Source organism: Pinus tabuliformis, chromosome 7 (genome assembly GCF_031772625.1).
Source record: "Pinus tabuliformis cultivar Carrire ecotype Pingquan chromosome 7, CPIR1, whole genome shotgun sequence".
NCBI classification, from domain to species: Eukaryota; Viridiplantae; Streptophyta; class Pinopsida; order Pinales; family Pinaceae; genus Pinus; species Pinus tabuliformis.
In genome coordinates, this window is record NC_142293.1 from 1,706,621,468 (window position 1) to 1,706,645,127 (window position 23,660).

At 39.9% G+C, this 23,660-nt stretch overlaps 2 protein-coding genes across 2 annotated transcripts; both read right to left on the bottom strand.

Annotated features, from left to right (window-relative positions):
• Window positions 1-357: 357 nt before the first annotated feature.
• On the bottom strand, window positions 358-723 carry LOC149255153 (uncharacterized). Its single transcript, XM_089454962.1, has one exon. It carries the CDS (start codon window positions 721-723, stop codon window positions 358-360), a length of 366 nt encoding a protein of 121 aa, XP_089311088.1.
• A 12,952-nt stretch (window positions 724-13,675) lies between these two features.
• On the bottom strand, window positions 13,676-14,521 carry LOC149255154 (uncharacterized). The gene has a single exon (XM_089454963.1). It carries the CDS (start codon window positions 14,519-14,521, stop codon window positions 13,676-13,678), a length of 846 nt encoding a protein of 281 aa, XP_089311089.1.
• Between the last annotated feature and the right edge of the window lie 9,139 nt (window positions 14,522-23,660).

Here is a 23,660-nt window from a genome sequence, read left to right on the forward strand (position 1 = left end):
TGTTGAATAGGGATGGCAGATCTTCCAACGGCTAGGTTTGACTGGAAAACAACTATAATAGAGTAGACTGGACAAAGGCTATAATTGATTAAGAAATGGCTAGATTTAAAAATATAAATATTAATAATTTTAATTTTAATAAATATTTTTCAAGATATTAAATATATTTAAAAAATAAAATATACAATTTAAAGAATGTAAATTTAGAAATTCATTAAAAAATTATAATTTTTTTTTTTTTTTTAACTGTAACGGTTGTGGATTTTATTTATTGCAAAAGGGAGAATGGGTCTTTGCCATAGCGACCCCTATTACATGGTTGTTTTCCTTTTTTGCAGCCTTTGAGATATTACAATTTCACAGTTTTTGGAAGAAACTTTCCCCATTTACAGTTAAACTCCCTTTCCTGAGAGTGCATCCAATGTTCGCCATCCGATCAGCTTCACTGTTGGAGTTTCTAAGAATATGATAAAGCTTGTATGAGTTGAAGTCTTGTAAGACTCTCTTCAATCTGCCCATAATTTTGTTGAGACCAACGTTGTTGAAGAGTTCCCCCTTGATTAAATTTTTGATTAGAATTTCTGAGTCTCCGAAGACTTGGAGATCTTTAGCACCTTTCTCTCTAGCAATAAGACAAGCTTTGAGTAGCCCAAGGATCTCAGCTTGATTGTTAGTTTTCAGGCCAAGGCCCGAGGCAAATGAATCTCTTTCAGTCCCATCCATGGAGTAGATGACCCCACCAGCACCTGCGATTCCGGGGTTCCCTTTGGATGCCCCACCAAAGAATATGGTAGTTAATTTTTGGGCCGTCCACCATTTCTGGAAGATGTGATCTGGCTCTCTTTTCGCTAGTTCGGATTAGCTTTCTGGGGGGACAGGAGATACTTTCGGGGATGTGGCTCTAGGGCCAGCCACCTCTTTTCTTCCGGTGTGAGCAGAGGGTCATCTTTGTAATACTGTTGTTGGGCCGCTTCCAAGAGTAGAGACTTAGCTTTTACAGCAACTTGAATCGGAGAATGTTGTATATCTTTGAAGATCTGCTGGTTACGAGCCAGCCAAAGCTGCCAGCAAACAAATTTGGGTAGCACTATCCATACTTTGCGCCAGAAAGACTTGGGAGGGATATGTTGAGGGTAGCAGGCACTCCATGAAGCAAAGAGGTCCGGGACAGAAGTCTGAGAAGGGAGAGAGATCTGAAAATCTTGCAGAATGAGACCCCACACCTCTTTGGCGAAGAGGCACTCCAAAAAAAGGTGCTGGGCAGTTTCTAGATTACTTCTACAAAGCACGCATCTATGAGGCCCTTCGAACTTCCTTTTTACATGATTGTCTCCCGTTAAAAGTTTATTGTGAGCCAAAGCCCAGAAGGAAAAATTTACTTTTGGAAGAGCTAACGGCTCCCAGACCTGTTTCCAAAAGGTGGGTGGATGATTACTGTTCTTAGAGCCCTGTAGCGCTCTATAACCTTCAGCTGAAGTATAAGTTCCTGTCAGGCCCCAGCCCCAACTGTCCCTCATGTATCTATTGACCGGCGCGACATCTTCGAGCAGATCTTCAAGCTGGTTTTGTTGGTCGCTTAAACGCGCAGGGACTCCGTGTAGATCCCAGCTTGCCCAATCACCACGACTGTCCCAAATTGACAAATCATAAATGCTATTTATGCCCGCTCTTTTTAACTAGTCTTTGAGCTCAACGATTTCTTCGTTTTCTGCTAAAGGATCGCACCCCAGTATGCGATCTTTCCACATATACGTGCGCTTACCGTTGCCGGGGATTCTGTACAAGTGGTTCTTGAAAAAATTGCTACTTTTGTAGCAGAGCCTCCAAACTTGCGTGCAAGAAACTGTGCTGTCGAATTGCATTTTACTGAGGGCAGCGTTGTCTGCGTATTTGGACCGTAAAGTAACACTGACAGGGTGTGAGGGGTCGTGGATAATTTTCCACAAGAGCTTGCCTCCTAGCGCTGTATTAACAAGGGAGGGGTCACGGATTTGCAATCCGCCCTTAGCGATCGGCCTCTTGACCAAGTCCCAGTTTACTAGATGCATTTTTTTGTCGTTGCCTTTCCCTCCTTGCCATAAGAAATCCCTAAGTAGTGTAGAGATCTGTTCCATAACTTTTTTGGGAGCCAAAAGGAAAGCTGCTTGATAAATAGGAAGGGCTGACAGTTGAGATTTGATTAGGATGGTTTTGCCACCTTTTGTTAACCAGTGGCCTCCCCAAGCTGTGATTTTAGATTTGATTTTGCTGATGATATCAATCCAGAGGGACCTCTTATTCACGCCTGAGGATATAGGAAGGCCAAGATACCTGAACCTGTCCCATTGTGCATGCCCTTTGAACCCTAAGATCTTTGCGATTTTAGTGATCTCTTGCTGATCAGTATTCCAACTGAAGATTTCACTTTTACTCTCATTGACCAGTGCGCCAGATACCCTGCAATAAATTCTCAGGACTGTGTCAAAGGCTTTCGCTATTATGGAGGAAGCACCACCAAGGAGCAGGGAGTCATCCGCAAAGAGTGCGTGATTCAAGGGGGCTGATCCGCTGGAAGGTTTGAGACCCGGGAGGAAGCCAACAATTCTTTCAACTGATAGTTTTCTACTGAGGGAGTCCGCCATGAGGATGTACAGAAAGGGAGAGAGGGGGCATCCCTGCCGAATACCTCTCCGAGCTTGGAAGAAATTAGTTGGGCGACCATTGATAAGGGGAGAAATCCACAGGGATTCAATACATGCTTTTATGAGCTGAACAAATTGTTGAGAGAAGCCAAAAGAAAGCAAAACTTTGCAAAGGAACAAGCGATTAACTCTATCAAATGCGTTCGCCATATCAAGTTTAATCAACATACCTTTCTCCCCTCGCTGTTTGCTTGTGTGGATGGTCTCCTGAACTTGAATAATGTTATCCAAAATGTACCTGCCTTCCACAAATCCGCCTTGAGAACTGGAGATCAATCTTTTGAGCAGAGGCTTGATTCGGTTAGCTAAGAGTTTGGCTATAATTTTGTAAGATGCATTACACGGCGAAATAGGCCTAAATCTTGCAAAAGTGTTAGGGTTGGTTTCTTTAGAGATTAGAGCTAGATAGGTGGAGTTGGTTCCTCCTCCTATCTTAGCTTTTTTCATGAAGCCTCTTATCATTTAAAGGAGATCAGCTCTGATAAATTCCCAGCAGGATTTATAAAAATGGATTGTAAATCCGTCAGGCCGAGGGGCCTTATCGGCTTCCATGGACCAGATTACATTGATAATTTCCTCCTCATAAATGGGTTTGCAGAGAGCTATGTTATCTTCAGGGTTAACAAGAAGAGGGATATTAGAGAGGAAATCGACAGTTTCCTCATCGCTACCTTGGATTCCATCGCTGTATAAATTCCTGAAATGAGTTTCAGTAGCGTCTTTAACCTGGTTGAATCCTTTGCAGACTTGGCCCTCCGTGGTTTTGATTTCTGCTATATGATTCCAGGATAGTCTAGCTCTGTATTGTCGATGGAAAAAAGAAGTGTTCCGATCACCAGCCTTTAACCATAGACTTCTGGATTTTAGCCTCCAGTGTTCTTCTTCAGCTCGGAAGGATTGATAAGTGGATCGTTGAGCTTTTACTTCCTTGTCCAAAAGCTCTGCTGTAATGTCTTTATTTTCCATTTTTGTTTGCAGGGAGTGCAACATCTGAACTGCCTCTTTTCTTTGGTTGGTTGGAGTGGGGTCTGGCTTTTTGATCCAATCCTTCAGTGCTTGTTTTGTGGCCTTCAACTTTTGTTCCCAAATATAGCTGGAGGAACCTGAGAAGGATTTAGCCCAGGCAGCTTTCACAGTTTCCATGAATCCCTCTTTCTTGAACCAAAGAGGGCTGAAACGAAAGGGAATGGGCCCCAGATCTTCTTCATCTTCCAGTAGGAGCTGAATTGGTTTGTGGTCTGAGGTCAATTTAGGCAGAATTTTTGTGATGATAATCTTTTTGTTCATTAGAAGGGCACTTTGAACCAGGAACCTGTCCAGACGAGCAGCGATGTGATCCGGTCCAACACGATTATTTGACCAAGTGTACAACTCGCGGACTGGATTGAAGTCTAGAAGGTCCCAACTCTGGGAGAGCTCCTCCACAAAGGCCAGCATGGGGTCTCTAGTGCCGGAGCCGCCCCTCTTCTCTTTTGGTTTCAAAACTATGTTAAGGTCTCCCACTAAGATAATGTTACTTGGGGAGTGCTGCTCTAGAAAAATTGAAAGCGAATTCCAACAATCTCTTTTCTCAGAGTAGTTTACAGGAACATACAGATTGAAGAGGGAAATGTTCAACTTACTAGCTTAAGTTCTGTGAAGATCGAGTGCTGAGTTTCTTTAAAATTGTGAAGCTCGAAGGTGCAATCTGACCAAAGAGTAGCCAGTCCTCTAGAGGTGCCCCTAGCACTGATTGCCTTGCCTGTATTTTTATTCCACTTTGACTTACTGATATCTAGAAGGGCTTGCCCTTCGATCTTGGTCTCTTGGAGCATGAGGATGTCTGAGGGTTCTGTTTTGAGTAGGTCCTTGACTGCTTCTAGTTTAGAGGGGTTCCCCAATCCTCTGCAGTTCCAAGAGACAAGCTTCATTATTTACTGAGAGGAGGGTTGGGACCTCCCTTGGAAGGTCTCGGTCTGGTATTTCGTCCGATGGACATTTCTATTGTGGCCTGACTTCCTTGAGTTTTGAGTCTCTCGGCCTCTTCTTCTCTCATTTCTTTTCGGGATTTCCTTCCAACTCTTTTAGAGGGGCGCTCATAGGTTTCATCCTCCGATGATCCTGAGCTTTCTATTGCTTTTTTCCTTGTGACTTCTGCGTATGAGGGATTGGATGGGCTGCCTTGGGTGACTTCGACCTGCATTGCTTTCTCTCCTTCTTTGCTTGGTGGGGTGCTTTCTTCCTGCACCAGATTTTCCTGCTCTGGGGCTGCAAGGTTGATCTGAGTGCTTGTTGTCCCTTTTGCGTTTGCTTTGTCTTCCTGAATGGGCTTAGAACTGCTTGGGATCCCTGTTGTGTTTCCTTTGCCGGAACCTTTTTTTGGATGTGTTGTTTTCTGAACTAGAGTCCATTGATCCCCATTTTGTTTGTCTGATTGTTCTTCAGCCCTTTTCTTGCAGTGCTTGGCGAAGTGTCCGTGCCCATGACAGTGTCTACATTTGAAGGGTAACTGTTCGTAGTCTAGTTCTTGAATATGCGTCCATCCAGCGACAGTGAGCTTGATTGCTTCCGGTAACCCCTCCTCTAGGTCAACTTCAACACATATGCGAGCACAAGAATACTGATCTTTTCTTGCAGCTTTGTCTATGTATTTACCTAGCGCGTTTCCAATGTTCTCTAGGGATTTTTGGTTCCAGCAATGGAGAGGCAGATGGGGGAGTCTCACCCAAACCGGAACAGCAGAAGGGACATCCTGGGAAGGGTCAAAGTCTGGGGACCATTTGTTCAGATACAGTCCCTGCGGTCCCATGAAATATGGGCCATTTATGAAAATTAAGCTTCTGTCTTCCGTGCTTTCGAACACAAAGACAAAGAATCCTTTGCCTACAAAGTAGCTTTTGACACCCTCTTTGATCGGTGGATTCCAGTTTCTTTGAGTCCAGTCTTCTACTGATTTAGGAGAAGGCCAGAGGCCCGTGAACTGTCCAATGATGCCTCTCTTTGCCAGATTCAAAGCTGCTTTGCACGTCTCTTCTTCAGGAAGGGCCACTTAAGGGATCTTTTCCATCTTCTTGATGAACTTCTGTTGAGAAACCGATGGCGCTTGCTTCGGGCCTGCATCGATCATTGCTTTGAATGCTAACACCTCTGGAGGCAGATTGGAGGAGCCCTCGGTGGAATCCATGATGAGGGCGCCTCAGTGCTGAGCGTAGGGGCGCAGCAGCCACAAGGGCGCGTGAAGGCGCACCCAGCAACCCACAGTTTGTGTAACGCTGCCCTCTGGAGAAGCCAGAGGGCCGAGACGGCCTACGGCCTCAAATGAAAGAGAGAACCAGTAGTAGCTAGGTCAAGCTCTTGTAGCGCCACTGAATTAAAATGCTCAAGATTGATCAACATATAGCTATGGAGCGTAATTGTGTTTTTGAATGTATAAATGAGTTCAACATTATCTAAGAACATTTAAACTGTATCAAAAAAAATTCTTAAAAAATTTATATGCTTTTAAACGGATAAATGTAAAGTTAAGGAAAACATAATCACATACTTTTATGAGTCACCTTGGGATATTCAGTGTTTAGATATATCAACAGAGATATATTTTAAGCTTGGATGGGCCAATGCATGACTTGTCAATACTAATGCTCAAAAACCATAACTAATCTCAAAATCAAAATATTTTATAAATGTTTTATTTTAATTTAATTTTATAACATTTTTTAAATTAAAACTTAATACTTAAAACATTACGGGTTTTGGATGTTGTGGGATCCTATATATTGTATTGTAGATGATGAAAATGATTGATGATCAAAGTTAGAGATGTGGCTCTCAACATTCTATTGGTTTTTCTAGTTAAGGGTTTCCAAGGTAAATCTCTTAGTGTCATTATTTAATTTTCTATTTATAAATCATTTGTGTATGCATTTCTTACAACAAAGACTTAAAACTTACAAGTTTAAAATCTTAAGCGTAGCATAATAGAATAGAAAAACATAGGTCATACAACTAAAACTTGAGTAAGAGAAATAAACATCATGCTCAAGGTGGAGTTAGTTCAAAAGGGCCTGGTTGGATTGAAGTCTCTAGACCTTTAGATTTTCCCATCACCTCTTATAATGGTTCATCCTCTATGATAATTAGGTTGGAGCAATTTCTCCATGAAAAAAAGTTCATGTCCCCTCCATTGTTTACTCTTCCTTTTCTGGCTCCAAATCAATGACCTTAAAATTCAATCCAAAGATGGCCCTACATAGCACTATGAACTTGGATTGTAGCCTTCTTAATTTGTGCAACATTTCGAGCTCCTAATGGCCCTTGTTTTTTTCTTTTATGTCAACAAGATTCTTGGTGATCCAATAGAACTCCATAGCTCAAAAAACCTTATTATCTCTAGACTTGGAGAAGCTAAAGTCCTCCAACCCTAGAATTCCTATTTCATTTGTTGGTTGGAGGTTTGAAGATATTTCTTTTATTATGTTGTTTCCATATCAGGACTACTATACCCACCACCTATTGGTAAATATGGTGTATGGTTCCTTTGTTAAAACACTACTTGACCTGTTCAATAGCTCTTTCCACACCTATGTAGCAAGTGTAGGGATAGGTTTGCCTAGAGGGGAAATACTTGAATGTCCACCTCCTCATTGATCCCAAAAGGTTTTATTCATGGCTTTCTTGAGCCTCTTTATCAATTATTTCTAGCAATAGAAACTATTGATGTAAGAAATAATACCTCACCCACAAAAAACTACAAGCAACACATGACCTACAAACTTGAGATGCCTCAAGAAATCACCTTCTAACCAATACAAAGAAGAGAGTCAAGGTAGAAATTTCTAAGACATAGAATGAAAAAAAAAGGAAGGCACCATGTAGCCCACTTGACCCCGGAAACCATGAACTAGAGTCTAGGAAGAACAATCATTTTGCAAACACTAGACCCCAAAAGTACACATAGCAAATAAGGCACCAAAAACCTAAATGCTAATGAAACCACCAACAAGTTTGGGCCAATACTTAAGCAAATGAGAGTTAAGTGAAGGATATACAACACTTGGAGAGCAAGGATAAAGATAGCCCTTGCTAACCAACCAAACCAAGTTGTCAAAGAGCCTGGACCTATGAATCTAGGATACGTAATTTGCTGACTAGAACACCTCTGATTAAGAATTATTACTTCACCATATTTGATCATCTTCCATGCCCATAGCACTTTGAATTCTTTGTCACTTCTCAAAATCATAATGCAAAGTAATCATTTGAACATAACATTAAGCCTTCTATATTCATCTCTGCCACATTCATCAATTGAAATAAAGCAACTACCACCATCCCACAAACCACCATCACTATGAGTGTATAAGCCCAATACTAGTTAAGACAAGGCATAAAGGGAAAGAAACATGTGCTAAGTTTTCATCTTCAACATAGTGAAAACATACAAACCAATAATTGTTACTCTATCCATAGAAAAGTCTTTGTTTTTCCTTTTTAAATCAAAATAATTAGATAATTTTTTAAACTATAAGTATCTATGTTTCCATTTTACAATAAAAAGTAGTTTTTATTGATGTGTAAACTAAATCACTGGTTAAGATGAAGTCTTAAAGTTTTAACTGGTTAAGATGAAGTCTTAAAGTTTTAACTTCCTTTTTATTAACTTGAGTTTTATATATTACTTAAAAAAAATTGCATAAAAAATTAAATTTATAATTTTTTTAATATATAAAACTTTGAATATTTATATACTTAAAACTAAAGTTTAATATTTAATATTTAATTTTTTAAATATCTAATCACCATTATCATTAACTTTAATATTTAATATATATATAGATATATAATTTAAATATCTCATCATCAATGAAACCCTAGTTTGAACTCAATGCTATACATTTTCTGAAATTGTTATTTTATAAAAATGCTTCTCTCAATTTTAAGTCTTAAATATTCATATGCTTATCAACTTTTAGCCATAATTTACTTCCACTCAATACAATCGATTGAGGCTAATAAAGACTAGTGAAACTAAATATCTAGCCTCCTTTGATACCATCAAATGAACCCTTTCTCTGCAAGTTGTCTAATTTGTGCCACTTCTCCATCCTGTTGTGGGGATTTCAAGCATATTAAGTAGCTTACGTCACATGAAGGTTTGGTTCTTTGGGTATCTCTAAATTCATGTTAAATCATTTGCTCCATATATAGAGATTGTGATGGTGACCTTTTGTTAATAATTTTTTTTTTAATAATTTGTTTTTTTTTTCAAATGGAGTTGACTCATGAGGGTGGGTTAATTTTATAGTGATTCAAATCATTAGGTTTGTTTTTCTCCTCTTTTATCTAAATCAATAAATTATTTACAAGAGTTTTGTTTTTTAAACAAACTTGAAAATTATTTCACCTTATATAACTTTGTAACTTTGGACTTTTTATTTGTTTTTATTTATTATTTATATTGGTCATTGAGGAATGGATTAGGGGATGAGTTGTTGAAGGGATAATAACTCATAATACAAATTGGAAAAACATAAGAAAATAAATAAGAATTTATGCAAAAAAAAATTAAGAATTTATGTTTATTTAACTACATTAAATTGCAAGGAAATATATTTCAAGGATAAACATCTTAAATATGAGTGTAATAACAAGTTATTCATAAATTGTTCAATCCCTTTTTGATCTTCCCTGTGATCCTATTCTTTAGAGAAAAAATTAATTATAAAGGCAAGAATTTGACCAATTTAATTTTACATTATTATTATTAACCAAAAGACACTTGGTTTACATGCAACTTTAGCTAACACTTATCAAATTGCATTAAGCCATGTTATGTTTGGTTGGCTTGCTTGGGAATGAAATATATTATGATAAATCACATTCCAATTTGGGAAAGTTTTATCGAAACCAAGCATGGCATTGTAAAGGTCATGCACCTATGTTAGGGACATGTATAGGTTGTGCTTCTTTGTATTTGAGACTAAAGTTTGATAATTTTCCCCACTACGAAATAAATGGTCCCCATCACTGCAAAGCACAACTAAAGAAAGTGAACTCTCAACTATTCCATGATGTACCACTTATTTTCATGTTTATATTGCTTGGCTTAAACAACTCAAAACATGGGGGTGCCTTAGTGGCTAAGCTCACCTGAGTTATTGATCATTGATTTGATAGGTTTGAACTAAGGCAAAGTGTTCTAAATATAAATTAGTGGGAACTAAAACCTTGAGTTCTTCACCAAACAATGGTAGGTAATAGGGATTTAATAAATCAATATTGAAGACTAAATGAGATCCCAAGTAAGTTGGTATATCAATCTGGAATGGATTGTCACTTCAACCACTTTGACAATTAAGTAAGAGCCATATATGAAGTGGCTTGAGCTTCTAAAGTAGACCCTTCAACCTTTATTCCTACAATTATAGCTAAAATTGACCATTTTCTTGGAAAGAGGGAGGCACTTGATGTGCATCATTTCTTTGCTCAATATACTTTTTTATTTTTTTACAGAAACGGATAGTGGATATATTAGATACTTGGCCTTACTGCCAAAAAACAGATTACAAAAGGTGAGTCTAATTCCACAAGTCTTGCACAACCATGCAAGGCCATGGCGTTTATGCTTAGCTCACATCTCTTTTTGACTGCTACTATGTAGTCTATTTCAGAGATTTTCCCAACTTTATGGATACATACAAACTGATTTAACAAAAGGCAGTAAAACATGACAGCTATCTAAATTAAGGAATTGGTTCCCATGTTTCCTAACCTCCTCTGAGTAAGGCTCCAGCCGTAAGGAGGGCTGCTTTGTTGGCTTCGATGTCTGCCTCCTTATTATTAGCTCTCAACACATGATAGAAATTCAAGTTCTGGAAAGAATGTCCAAGATATGTTATTCTGAATATCAGCCTTGCAAGCCTTAGATCCGTTGGCTTAGAATGTGTCACCATAATGTTAATGATAACCTGAGAGTCCCCAATTACATTAGCCTCCCTGATGTTCAGCATTTTCAAAATATTGAGACCTTGGAAAAGAGCCAAAGCCTCAGCTTGAATGCTAGAAGCTATGCCCAAGCCCCAGGTGAAACTGTGTATCCTTATGCCATCAGGATTCAAGATGACACCTCCAGCACCAGCTCTTCCAGGATTGGCCTTTACATCCCCATCAAAAAATAGGTAGTATCTCTGCTATTTTGTGGTCCAATCCTTGAATTCATTTGCTAAAAGTCTTATTTGCCAATCTTTGGGGAGTGAGATACTATTTGCACTTTTTTGGAACTGAAGATCAAGAGAGGAGACCCAATTTATATCTTGCTAGCTGAGATTTAAATCATCTTTAAGTTCTCTCAGACTCTCTTTAAGCTAGCTTTTAATCTTAACTACCACAAGCTTGGCCTCCTGTTCGTAGCTTCTAAAGATCCTTTTATTTCTCTCAAGCCAAACCTGCCAACAGATTATTTTAGGGAGAGCAGTCCAAGCAACTTTGATAATTTTGTTTTTTGGGGGAGGCCCGAGATACCTTTGCAGCCATTTAGCAAAAATATCGGGGATGGAGGAAGGCAACACGATGCTGGAACTCAGAGTTCCCAACAATTCTGTCCAAATCTGCAAAGTAAAGGTGCATTCAAGCATCAGATGAATTACGCTTTCCTGGTTTACCTTACAAAGGCTGCACCTTGAAGGACCGTGGAAACCACATTTCTGGAGATTATCATCTGTCAAGATTTTGGAGTGACATAGCAGCCAGTTGAAGAAGTCGATTTTAGGCAAGGTGGGATAATGCCATATCCCTTTCCAAGGCTCAGGGTTTGTGGCCACATGGGGGCGCTCACACAGCTTGGCATAACCTTGAGCAACGGTGTATCCACTAGTCTGCATACCCCATCCTCTTGTGTCCCTTTTTCGAGCCAGCGATGGAGACAATCCGTGGAGCTTGGAAATCAGAATCTCACATTCCATAGATAATTCTGGGGATGTTTGAAGATTCCAGCTAGCCCAGCATGAGTTTTGCCAAGCTGAAATGTCCCACAGAGTTTGCATTCCAGCCTCATTCATCCATCTGCGCAGCGTTTGGAGTGAACGATAGTCTCCCAGTGGCTCGTTATTCAAAATTTTGTCTGTCCAGAGGTTGATCCTTTTTCCATTACCGGGAACCCAGAAGGCATGATCGTTGATGAGAGAGCAGGCTTTGCTGCAAAGCTTCAGAAAGGGCATATTTGGGTGCATCTTAGGGTGATCTAGGCAGTGAGAATGCTGGCCTTTGAAGTATTTTTTCCAAAGAGCTAATTGCACCCAGCCAGGTTTAGGGGCAATAATTCTCCAGATTAATTTAGCTCCCATTGCAACATTATGGTAGCCAAGATTCTTGAAATTCAAGCCTCCTTCCAACCACAATTTTGAGATAAATTCCCAGTTGACCAACGAAATCTTTTTCTCATTCTGCTTGCCCCCCTTGCAAAAGAATTTTCGAATGGTCTCCTCCATTTTTCTAAGAATACCAGTGGGAGTGAGAAGGACAGAAAACTGAAATAAGGGAAGACTGGAAAGGACAGATTTAATGAGGATAGACTTACCAGCAATGTTAAGCCAGGAATAACCCTAGGTAAGCAACTTGTTCTTGAATTTCTCCAAATGGGGGAGCCAATCTCTGTTGTAAGCTTTTTTGAGAAACACCGGGAGGCCCAAATACTTGAAGGAAGTCTAATTTGAGGATGCTGCAAAACCAAAGGTTCTGGAAATGGATTTGAGCAAGCTGGAAGTGGTGTTCCAGCAATAGATATTGCATTTGCCTTTGTTTAGACTGCTTCCCAAAACCAAACAAAACTCATCCAAAGCTCTTTTAAATTTGGAGGCAATAAGCCCAGAAGCTGCTCCCAATAGTAGTGATTCATCCGTGAAGAGGGCATGATTAATGGTTTTAACACTTCTTACAATATAGAGCCCAACAATATCCTGATCTGCCCTTTTTTTTCTAGGTAAAAACTGAGGACAGAGGCTTGAAGGACAAATAGAAGAGGTGAGAGAGGGCACCCCTGCTTGAGCCCTCTCGTGGCTTTGAAAAAATCAGCAGCTCTGCCATTTATTAATGGGGAAATCCAAGGCTCCGAGATGCAAGCTCGAATCCAATTTATAAATTTCTCACCAAATCCAAGCTTATGTAAGACTTTCAGCAGAAAACTATGCCTAACTCTATCAAAAGCATTTGCTAAATCAAGTTTGACAACCATACCTTTTTCATTGCGACTCAGGCTTGAATGGATTGCCTCCTGGACCAGAATGAAGTTGTCCACAATCTGTCTACCTTGAATGAAACCTCCTTGGCTTTCTGGTATGATTTTGGGGAGGATGGGCTTCAGTCTATTAGCAATGACTTTGGTGGTCAATTTGTAACCTATATTACAAAGCGAAATTGGGCGAAACCTGTTAAAGGAGTTGGCTCCCTTCTCTTTGGGGATGAGAGCAAGAAAAGCAGAGTTCGTGCTGACTCCTATTTTTTGGCAAACTTGGGATTTTAGAACCATTTTGTAAAGATCATTTTCCACAATAGACCAGCAAATTTGGAGGAATCTGGCTGAGAATCCATCCGACCCAGGGGCTTTGTCTAGGTCCATGGAAAATAAGGCAACCTTGATTTCATTCTTGGTGAATTTAGCTTCAAGGAGGTGATTCATTTCAGCGGAAATCAGGGAGGGGATCCCGTCCATCATATCTGAATTTTGATCCAGATTTATATCTTCGCTATATAGGCTTTTAAAATGAAGAGAATCTGCTTTGATGTTTGCATTATCCTTGTGAATGATGGTACCATCTTTGATTTCGGGAATGGAATTGGTACATTTCCTTGCCTGAGCTTGTTTGTGAAAGAAGGAAGAGTTCTTGTCCCCTACTTTAAGCCAAAGACTGTGAATCTAGAATATTTTTTGTTATGTCAGCTGTTTCAGCTTGGAGATGATGAATTTCCAGAATGCATTGATTTTTTTTCCTTTCATTGGCTAGATTGGGTAGAAATTTGGCCTAGCTTTTCAAAGCCCTTTTCACTCTTCTAATCTTGTCTTCCCAGACGAAAAAGGGGGAGCCTTTGACCGGCTGCAACCAAGTGTCCTTAATTAATTTCATGAAGTCTGATTCCTTAGCCCAGAGTAGGCTAAATCTGAAGGGAATAGGTCCAAGGTCAAGCTGAAACACGAGTTCCAGCTTGATGGGTTTATGATCGAAAGTGCTGCAAGGGAGAATATGAACTCTAGCCTCTATACCAAGTAGAAGAAAAGAGCTTTGAAGAAAGAATCTGTCCAACCTGGCAGCTATATGACCAGGACCAATTCTTTTGTTAGTCCAAGTGTACTTGCCAGAGATTGGCTTGATGTCCTGCAGGTCCCAGTCCTGCATAAGGTCCTCTGCCCATTCCCTGGCCAGATCACGGACAATGCTGCCCCCTCTCTTGTTTGCTGACAGGAGTGTGAGGTTCAAATCTCCAGCAATGATGATATTCTCGAGATTAACTAGGTCTGCATGGTTTCTTAAGGAGTCCCAACAAGCCTTTTTTTCCCCGGTGTTCACAGGAACGTACACGTTGAAGAGACTAAAAATCTGATTTGTATCTACATGCTGCAATTTTAAGAATAGCCAGTGAAGGTTGAGGGTCTCAGAAATGACTGAGAAATTGTTAGCGTTCCAGAGGGTGCCCACCCCACCGGAAACCCCTCGGGCTGAGATTGCTTTCACCTCACATTTATTCCAGAGTTTCTTACTTACCTGAAGGAAGGCAGAGTCCTCCAGTTTGGTCTCTTGGATAAGAAGTATGTCTGGAGCTTCTGTCCTGATTAAACTTCTGATGGCTTCTTCTTTGGTTCTGCTTCCCATACCTTTACAATTCCAGGAGACAATCTTCATCATTTGTATTTCTGGTTGGCTCCCTTGGAGCCTTGGGGCTGATTTCTCGCCATCTTTGGTTTTGTCGCTAGTAGCTTCTCAAGAGTTGGCTGGCTGCCTTGGAGCTTGTCTTTGAAGGTTTCCAACTCTCTTTTTTCCCGATCTATTTTGCGGCCCCTTGTGGATCTCCTTATCGAGGCTTGAGATTCTCCTATTTCGCCTTCTTCCTCCGAGCCTTCAGATTCTTGCTCAACTTCCTCGACTTCTACAGTATTTCCTTTGGATCTCTCAGCAAGGCTTGCCCCCTTGGGAGAAGAGGGGGTACCTTTTGTGATGGGGGTTGATTTTTGGATGTCTGCTTCCCGTGTTTCCTCTATTTGCGAGCTAAGAGGGGTGAATTTATTTTCTTGCTCCATTTTGGGAGGGGGTTACTGAGAAGGGGCTTGCTAAGGGCCTCTTCCGGTTGGACCAACGTGATTTTGGGTTTTCTTGGCATGCTTGACCTGATTCCAGCCTTCTTCTTTACCCATATCTGGATCAGCATTTGTTGGGCACCCTCTGACAAAGTGGCCGTATACATGGCATTTTCAGCACTTGAAGGGAAACTGCTCGTAGTCAAGCTTCTGCAAATGAGTCCAACTTCCTACTTTGATTTTGATGGCTTCCGGAAGTCCCACCTCTAGATCTACTTCTACGCAAATTCGAGCATAGTCATATTGATCTTTGTTGTTTGCCCGATCTATGAATTTCCCAAGGGTGTTGCTGATGTGCTGCAATGAGTCCCAGTTCCAATAGTGCACTACGAGATTTGGAAGCCTGACCCACACCGGAACAGCTGTAGGAACGTTGACTGTAGGGTCAAAATCTGGTGTCCATTTGTTGAGATAGAGGCCTTGGGGATCCATGAAATAGGGCTCATTTTGGAAAATCAGGTCTTTGTCTTCCTTAGCAGTGAATTCGAAGAGAAAAAACCCTCGTCCTAAGAAATAAGAAGTGACGCTATTCTTAATCAAAGGAGCCCAGTTCTTGTTGACCCAATTCTCAGTGGACTTAGGAGAAGGCCATAGTTCGGTGAACTGGCCGACGAGAGCCCGCTCAGCCAAGGAAAGGGTGACTTGAATCAGAGTCTCTGGCGGCAGGGAGATTTCAGGAATATCCTCTAGCCTCTTTACGTATTTGGTAGCTTCACTCTTTTTCTTTTGTGGAAAACTGGCCAAGAGCCGAGAGAAGGCTTCGGTAGAAGAAGGCGGAGGGGGGTTGAGGGGGCTGGTCTGGGTCTAGCCCGGGACCTCCATGAACACGAGTTCGAACTCCTCCCAGCAACAAATGAACCACATAGGTAGGCTCTCAAAGAAGGGCGTAGAAAAGCAATGACAGAGGGCCCAGGGCCTTGGGGCCACAGGGCAAGGGGACCTAAGGCGCAAGCGCCGAAGCGCAAGCAGTGAGCTAGGGTTTAGAGCGATCCATCCCACCAGGTCGGCCACTCCTCCGTAACAAAAATCAATATACTTATGATGTTAGTGTTGAAAGATATAGTATATTTGTTCATGGATTTGTTGAATATGCTTAATGAAGATGGTGGCTTTATTGTGCCTATAGGTGCTCTATAGCCGAGTATATGGGTAGATGTGTAGGCATAAATGTTTAACATTTAACATTTACATTTTGGCTCTGTTAAAAACTAATAAAAGGTTAAAAGTAATATAGAGCCATGTATAGTGGAGATGTTATAGTGTAAACATTTAAATCTTGGCTCAATTAATAATAAAAAGTTAAAAGTAATAAAAATAATAAAATTCAATTTGTTATATTGTAATTTTGTTTGGCAGGGGAGCTTAGCCCATCCAACTGAAGTTAGAAATTATGCTCTACGAAAAATTACATAAATAATTAAAATTTATATTTGTCAATGGAAATTTAATAATGGTTGATAGACTAGTCATCCTATAGTCTTGCTCCGGATTAGATGGCTATAAGTAAATTGCTTTCTCAAGTAGAAGAACTTGCATAAATTTTGGTGAAAACATAAATAATGATGGGAAGTAAGTATATATTTTACATATTATTTCCATCCTTTTTTTATGGAAAGACTTGCTTAAATTATTTCTATACAATTTTTGAAGTTATGATTTTATAAAATTTCTTTTCCAAAATTTAGGTCTTGAATATTCATATGTTTATCGTCTTTTAACCATAAGTTCTTTCCACTGAATACAATATATTGGGGCTAATAGAGACTCCAGTAAAACTAAATATATGGTCTCCTTTCATACTATCTGATGTAGGAGCATCAGGATTAGCCAGCAATGTGAAAACTTGTTCACATGTTGTGGCTAAACAGGTTGAAATTCATTGACTGTTGGGTCAAAACCAGTTTTTACTGAGAGGGTTGGATCTCTCAAATAATTTGTTATAATTCATTATTGTAATAAGTTAGATACTATCTTATTTTAGATTCAGAGATAGAGTTGTTAGCATAGGTGTAAGGGAGAGCTAAGAAATAGAGGATTTGTTGTTAGATCTCTTAAGAATAGAAGATTGTTGTTAGATATTGTTAGAGGAAATTATTTGAGTGATAAAAGAGGAAAAATATAATAAGTGAAGGATAGGAGAGGATTACTGAGTGGAGTGAGAGCATAGAGCAAGTTTTGGAATGCCTGTGTGAGACAGAGGTCTTTTTCCCTGTGTAATCTGGCCTCAGGCCAAGACTCTGTATTGTTTATATGAATAAAATAGTGGTTGTGCAGTATTCGTTAAATCGGCCCGTGAAGGCCTCGAGTGCGTGATTTTCTTTTAAATCCATGCAATGTCAATGCTAGCCTATGTTTTTCATATTTGTTAATGAAATTGTTGCATTAAAGGATCAATCGGCGGTGCATTGCTTCATTATGGTTCCGTAGGCAGAAATATCCAAAATACACTAAGTATTGACTAAAACGCAGTTAAACAGAGAACCCGAACCTCAAGCGATTATAGGCTGGAGTTTTATTTCTATCGGGTCCGCAGAACCCAATCGCATTGGCCTTTGCATTTTCCTTATCGAATCGCCGAGAATCAGTTCTAAAGGGAATCGTACTAAAGCACTTAGCAGATTCAAATAAGGCAGACCTGAAGATTTATAAATTGGAGTATGGAGAGCTATCGGGTCTGGCAGTGTTGTCGCCACGCTTAAGTGGAGCGGCCCCAACCCTTGCGACTTGCGATTGCGATTGTATTGCATCAGCACATTGGAGCGGGCATATATATTAAGCGGCCATTGTAAATAGCTGATAGCGATATCTCATCAGACCAAAGGATAGCCCCGATAGTTGGGAGTCTTGCCCTGCCGATCGCCGATATTGCGATTCGTTCTAAGCCGTTGGATCGGTCATATCTAGATCTACAGTAAGAGCCCATATGATTGTGTAAAAGGTGGAAAAGTGTTGTTTAAGCCTTTTCTTAAGGTTTTGGGTCCTGGGAAGGATTAAAGCATAGTTTTAATATTTGAAGGGTCTTTTGGATCCTGAAAAGGGGAAATTCATTGTTTTCAAAGAATTTTGGATTTCGATAGAGAGGAGGGGTGATTGTGGGTTGAAAGACCCGTTGTGGGTTTTATTAAGCCATCGTTTCTATTGCACCATTTTTGGTATCAAAGTAGAAGAAAGAGGTGTCTGCAACACAGATGCCACCGAGGAGAGGAATTGGTCGAGGAAGACCAGAACCAAATGCAATTATGTTAGAAGAAGTGCGGATTTTGCATGCACGAATGGAGACAATGGAGACAGCCCAAAGAAGAGCACCTGATGATGGAGCTGAGAGCTCTTCAGAAGAATCTGCTGCAGATGTGCTTGAAGTAGAGGAAGACAATGAAACTGCCAAAGTCCTCAAGATGCTGGCAAAAGTAGGAAGAAAGCCCAAGATGGAGATCCCTATGTATGAAGGAAGTCTGAATGCGGAGGAGCTTATGGATTGGATCAAATCCATAGATCAGTACTTTGACTATGAAGAGGTTGAGGAGAATAAGATGATGAAGTTTTCAGTCACCAAAGTGAAGGGTCATGCAGCCATCTGGTGGGATGAGGTGCAGACATCAAGAACGAGGAAAGGGAAATCCAAGATCAAGCAGTGGGACAAAATGGTAAGTAAACTAAAAGCCAAGTTTTTTCCTAAAGACTATCATTTGATCTAAAATTTGCAATTGTTTTCAAAGATTAAGTATTAGAGTAGGACATGTAGAAGATGATGTGCAAAAGATAGCTAGATATATAAATGGGCTAAGGTATGAGATACAAGGTGAGATTAGCTTGTTAAGTCTGAAAACTGTTGAGGATGCCTATCAATCAAGTTTGAAGGTGGAGGAGAAAACATTGAGGAAACAGAGTCAAAGGAACAAAGGAAAGAGCTTAGTGAGAGCAAGAGGAGCTGCTAGATCTAGAGGAACACAAAATTAGCATGAAGCAGGAAGCTCAAGTGGCATATCACCACAAAGGGGTGAATCTGTTAGAGGAAGATTCGCTCCCAGAGGAAGAGGGTGAGGAAGAGATGTTAGGTGCTATACCTGTGGAGAATGGGAACACATGTTGTGGGACTGTCCTCATAACAAATCAGCAAGCCAGAGCGGTGCAAATGTGGCTAAAGCAAATCTAGAACCACCTCGACTTGTGGAGAAAGAAGAACCCCCTGAAGAAGGTGGATCACTGCTATTTAAAAGAACTTTGCTTAGAGCAGAAAAGGAGGCTGGAGAACCTGCACAAAGAAATAACTTGTTCAGAACCACATGTAAATCAAAGGGTAAGTGTTGTAAGGTCATAATTGACAGTGGGAATACTGACAATCTTGTGTCCATTGAGATGGTGGATAAGCTTAGGTTAGAAAGGATTACACATCCTACACCCTATAGAGTGTCTTGGTTACAGAAGGGCCATCAAGTCATTGTGACAGAGCAATGTAATGTGGAAATGCAGATTGGTACATGCAAAGATGCAATTCTAAGTGACATAATGCCCATGGATGTATGTCATATATTATTGGGGAGACCATGGCAATTTGATCGGAAGGAAATTCATGATGGGAGAAGGAACACATATACCATAGAGAAGGATGGAAACAAGCACATGTTATTGCCAGTGAAGAATGATGTTGATAATGGATTGCCTGAAAACAGTATCATGTTGATAAGTGGTAAATAATTGCTACAGGAGGTCGACAAAAGTGAGGAGTTGCACTTCGCTATTGTAGGGAGGCCCAAGCTAATCTTAACGTCCACAAATTTAAATGACTTGCCTGAAGAAATTAAAGTTGTGTTAGATAATTTTATGGTTATCATTGTGGATGAACTACCGAATGTATTACCACCGGTTAGAAGAGTTAGCCATCATATTGACTTAATACCAGGGGCAAGTCTACCCAATAAAGCTGCATATAGACTAACTCCTACGGAAAACACTAAAGTTGCAACGCAAGTACAGGAACTGATGGACAAGGGGCTGATCAGAGAGAGTCTAAGCCCGTGTGTTGTGCCAACAGTAATTAGTTCGAAGAAGGAAGGAGAATGGCACATGTGCACAGATTCCAGAGCTATCAACAAGATAACGATCAGGTACAAATCTACTTTGCCTAGAATGGATGATTTAATGGACTGTTTAAGTGGATCCAGATACTTTACTAAGATAGATTTGAAGAGCAGATATCAGTAGATAAGGATTCGGGAAGGTGATGAATGGAAAATTGCCTTCAAAACAAATAGTGGACTGTATGAGTGGTTAGTGATGCCTTTTGGGCTCGCTAATGTACCCAACACGTTCATGAGACTAATGAACGAAGTCTTGAAGGAGTATGCAGGTAAATTTTTCATTGTTTACCTTGATGATATTATGATTTTTAGCAAAAGTAAAGAGGAGCATTTAGAACATCTTAAGTTGGTCCTGAGAACTCTACAGAAGGAGAAACTACTAATCAATTTGAAGAAGTGTAGTTTCATGAAGGAGGAGCTGGTGTACTTGGGATTTGTAGTTTTCGAGAAGGGCTTGAAGATGGATTCAGAGAAGGTACAAGCAATCTAGAACTGGCCTACTCCCAGAAGCATATTTGAGGTAAGAAGCTTCCATGGATTTGCTAGTTTTTACAGAAAGTTTATAAGAGGGTTTAGTCAAGTTTGTGCACCAATACTTGAGACAAGGAGGTCAATCAGCCATTTCAATGGACAGAAGCAACAGATAGAAACTTTAATTTGCTAAAGATGAAGATAATAGAAGAGCCAATTCTAGCATTACCTAATTTTGAGAAAGCATTTCAAGTAGAAACAAATGCAAGTGGAGTAGCAGTTGGTGCAATTCTGAGTCAAGAGCAAAGGCCAATAACATATTTTAGCGAGAAATTGAATGATGCAAAGAAGAAATATTCTTCTTATGACAAGGAGTTTTATGCTATTGTGCAGGCATTGAAAAAGTGGAGGCATTACTTGCTTCCTAAAGAATTCATCTTATGTTCAGACAATCACGCTTTACAGTTTATTAATAACCAGCTGAAGCTAAATCAGAAGCATGCTAAGTGGGTAGAATTTCTGCGAAGTTTCACTTTTGGAATAAAGCATAAGAGTCGAAAGTCTAATAAAGTAGCAGATGCATTGAGTAGGGTAAGTTTTCTTTTGCAAGAATTTAAAGTGGGTGTTGTAGGTTTTGAGGAAATGATAGAAATGTACAAGGATGATGAGGATTTTAGAGACATCTACACAATAGTTCAGAATCCAGTGAGCCATAACAGAAGTCAGTGGATGGACTACCTCATTCAAGGAGGCCTGTTATTTAAAAGCAACAAGTTATGTATTCCCAAATGTTCCATGAGGGAGAACATCATCAAGGAAAAGCACAATGGAGGGTTATCTGGTCATTTTGGACAAGATAAAACTTTTGCTTAGGTGAATGATTTTTATTACTGGCCTAAAATGCAAAATGATGTTAAAAAGTTTGTTGAGAAATGCAGGGTATGTCAGTATGCCAAAGGAAGGAGTCAGAATATAGGACTGTATCAGCCATTGCCCATACCAGATCGACCGTGGGATGCAGTTAGCATGGACTTTGTTATGGGTTTACCAAAAACTCAGAGAGGAAATGATTCTATTTATGTTGTAGTAGATAGGTTTTCTAAAATGGCACATTTTATTGCTTGTAGGAAAACTAGTGATGCAACACACATAGCTAATTTATTATTTTCAAAGATTGTAAGATTGCATGGTTTACCTGTAAGTATTGTATCAAATTGAGATACCAAATTTGTGGGGCATTTTTGGAGGACACTTTAGAAGAAACTGGGAACTAACCTCAATTTTAGTTTAGCATACCATCCTCAGACAGATGGACAAACTAAAGTAGTGAACAAGAGCTTGGGGAATATACTAAGGAGTTTAGTATATCAGAATCCCAAACAGTGGGATTTGGCATTAGCTGAAGCTGAATTTGCTTACAATGATACACCAAACCGAAGCACTGGAATGAGTCCATTTCAAATTGTGTTTGGAATGCATCCAAGAGGTGTGTATGAGCTTAGAGATTTGGGAAAACAGGAAGCTAAGAGTGCAAGTGCTGAAGATTTTGCCCAACAGATGCAGAGATTACAGGAAGAAGTCAAAGGTAAATTGCAGGAGAACAACAACAAATACAAGAAGAGAGAATATCTGAAAATAAGACAAAAGGAATTCCATGTAGGATATGTAGTAATAGCATATTTGAGGAAAGATAGATTTTCTACTAAAACTTATAACAAGCTGAAAATGAAGAAAATAGGACCTCGTAAAATCAAATTTCAGCCAATGTCTATGAGATTGAGTTACCAGAAGGGATTGGCATATCCCCCATTTCTAATGTTGCAGACTTATATCCATTGGGAGAGGCAGAAATAGAGTTGCAGAAATAAGAGACAGGTGATGAAGTTCAAACCGTGAACTGGGAGGAGCAGGTACCAAAAGAAATCAAGAAAGAAGTTGAAGCTATCTTGGATCAAAGAATATCCAAAAAAGCTAGAGGGCAGACATATTTCCAGTATCTAGTCAAGTGGAAGGAGTAGCCAGTGGAATATTCTAGTTGGTTAACAACAGTTGAACTACAAAAATATGGAGTAAGTCCTGACAACTTGAAGAACGAGTCTTTTCTTCCCAGGAGTCTGATGCAGGAGCATCAAGATTAGCCAGCAATGTGAAAACTTGTTCATATGTTGTGGCTAAATAGGTTGAAATTCATTGACTATTGGGTCAAAACCAATTTTTACTAAGAGGGTTGGATCTCTCAAATAATTTGTTATAATTCATTACTGTAATAAGTTAGAGACTATCTTATTTTAGATTCAGAGACGGAGTTGTTAGCATAGGTGTAAGGGAGAGCTAAGAAATAGAGGATTTGTTGTTAGATCTCTTAAGAATAGAAGATTCTTGTTAGATATCGTTAGAGGAAATTATTTGAGTGATAAAAGAGGAAAAATGTAATAAGCGAAGGATAGGAGAGGCTTACTGAGTGGAGCGAGAGCATAGAGCGAGTTTTGGAATGCTTGTGTGAGACAGAGGTCTTTTTCCCTGTGTAATCTAGACTTAGGCCAAGACTCTGTATTGTTTATATGAATAAAATAGTGGTTGTGCAGTATTCGTTAAATCGGCCCATGAAAGCCTCAAGTGCGTGATTTTCTTTTAAATCCATGCAATGTCAATGCTAGCCTGTGTTTTTCATATTTGTTAATGAAATTGTTGCATTAAAGGATCAATCAACGGTGCATTGCTTCATTCTGGTTCCACAGGCAGAAATATCCAAAATACACTAAGTATCGGATAAAACGCAGTTAAACAGAGAACCCAAACCTCAAGCAATTATAAGCTGGAGTTTTATATATATCGGGTCCGTAGAACCCAATCGCATCGGCCTTTGCATTTTCCTTATCGAATCGCCGATAATCAGTTCCAAAGGGAATCACGCTAAAGCACTTAGCAGATTCAAAGAAGGTGGACTTGAAGATTTATAAATTGGAGTATGGAGAGCTATCGGGTCTGACAGTGTTGTCGCCACGCTTAAGTGGAGCGGCCCCAACCCTTGCGACTTGTGATCGCAATTGTATCACATCGGCACATCGGAGCGGGCATATATATTAAGCGGCCATTGTAAATCGCCGA

Coding starts and splice junctions, on each gene's coding strand:
- LOC149255153 (XM_089454962.1), bottom strand. CDS start 723: ATGGATGGGACTGAAAGAGATTCATTTGCCTCGGGCCTTGGCCTGAAA.
- LOC149255154 (XM_089454963.1), bottom strand. CDS start 14,521: ATGGGAAGCAGAACCAAAGAAGAAGCCATCAGAAGTTTAATCAGGACA.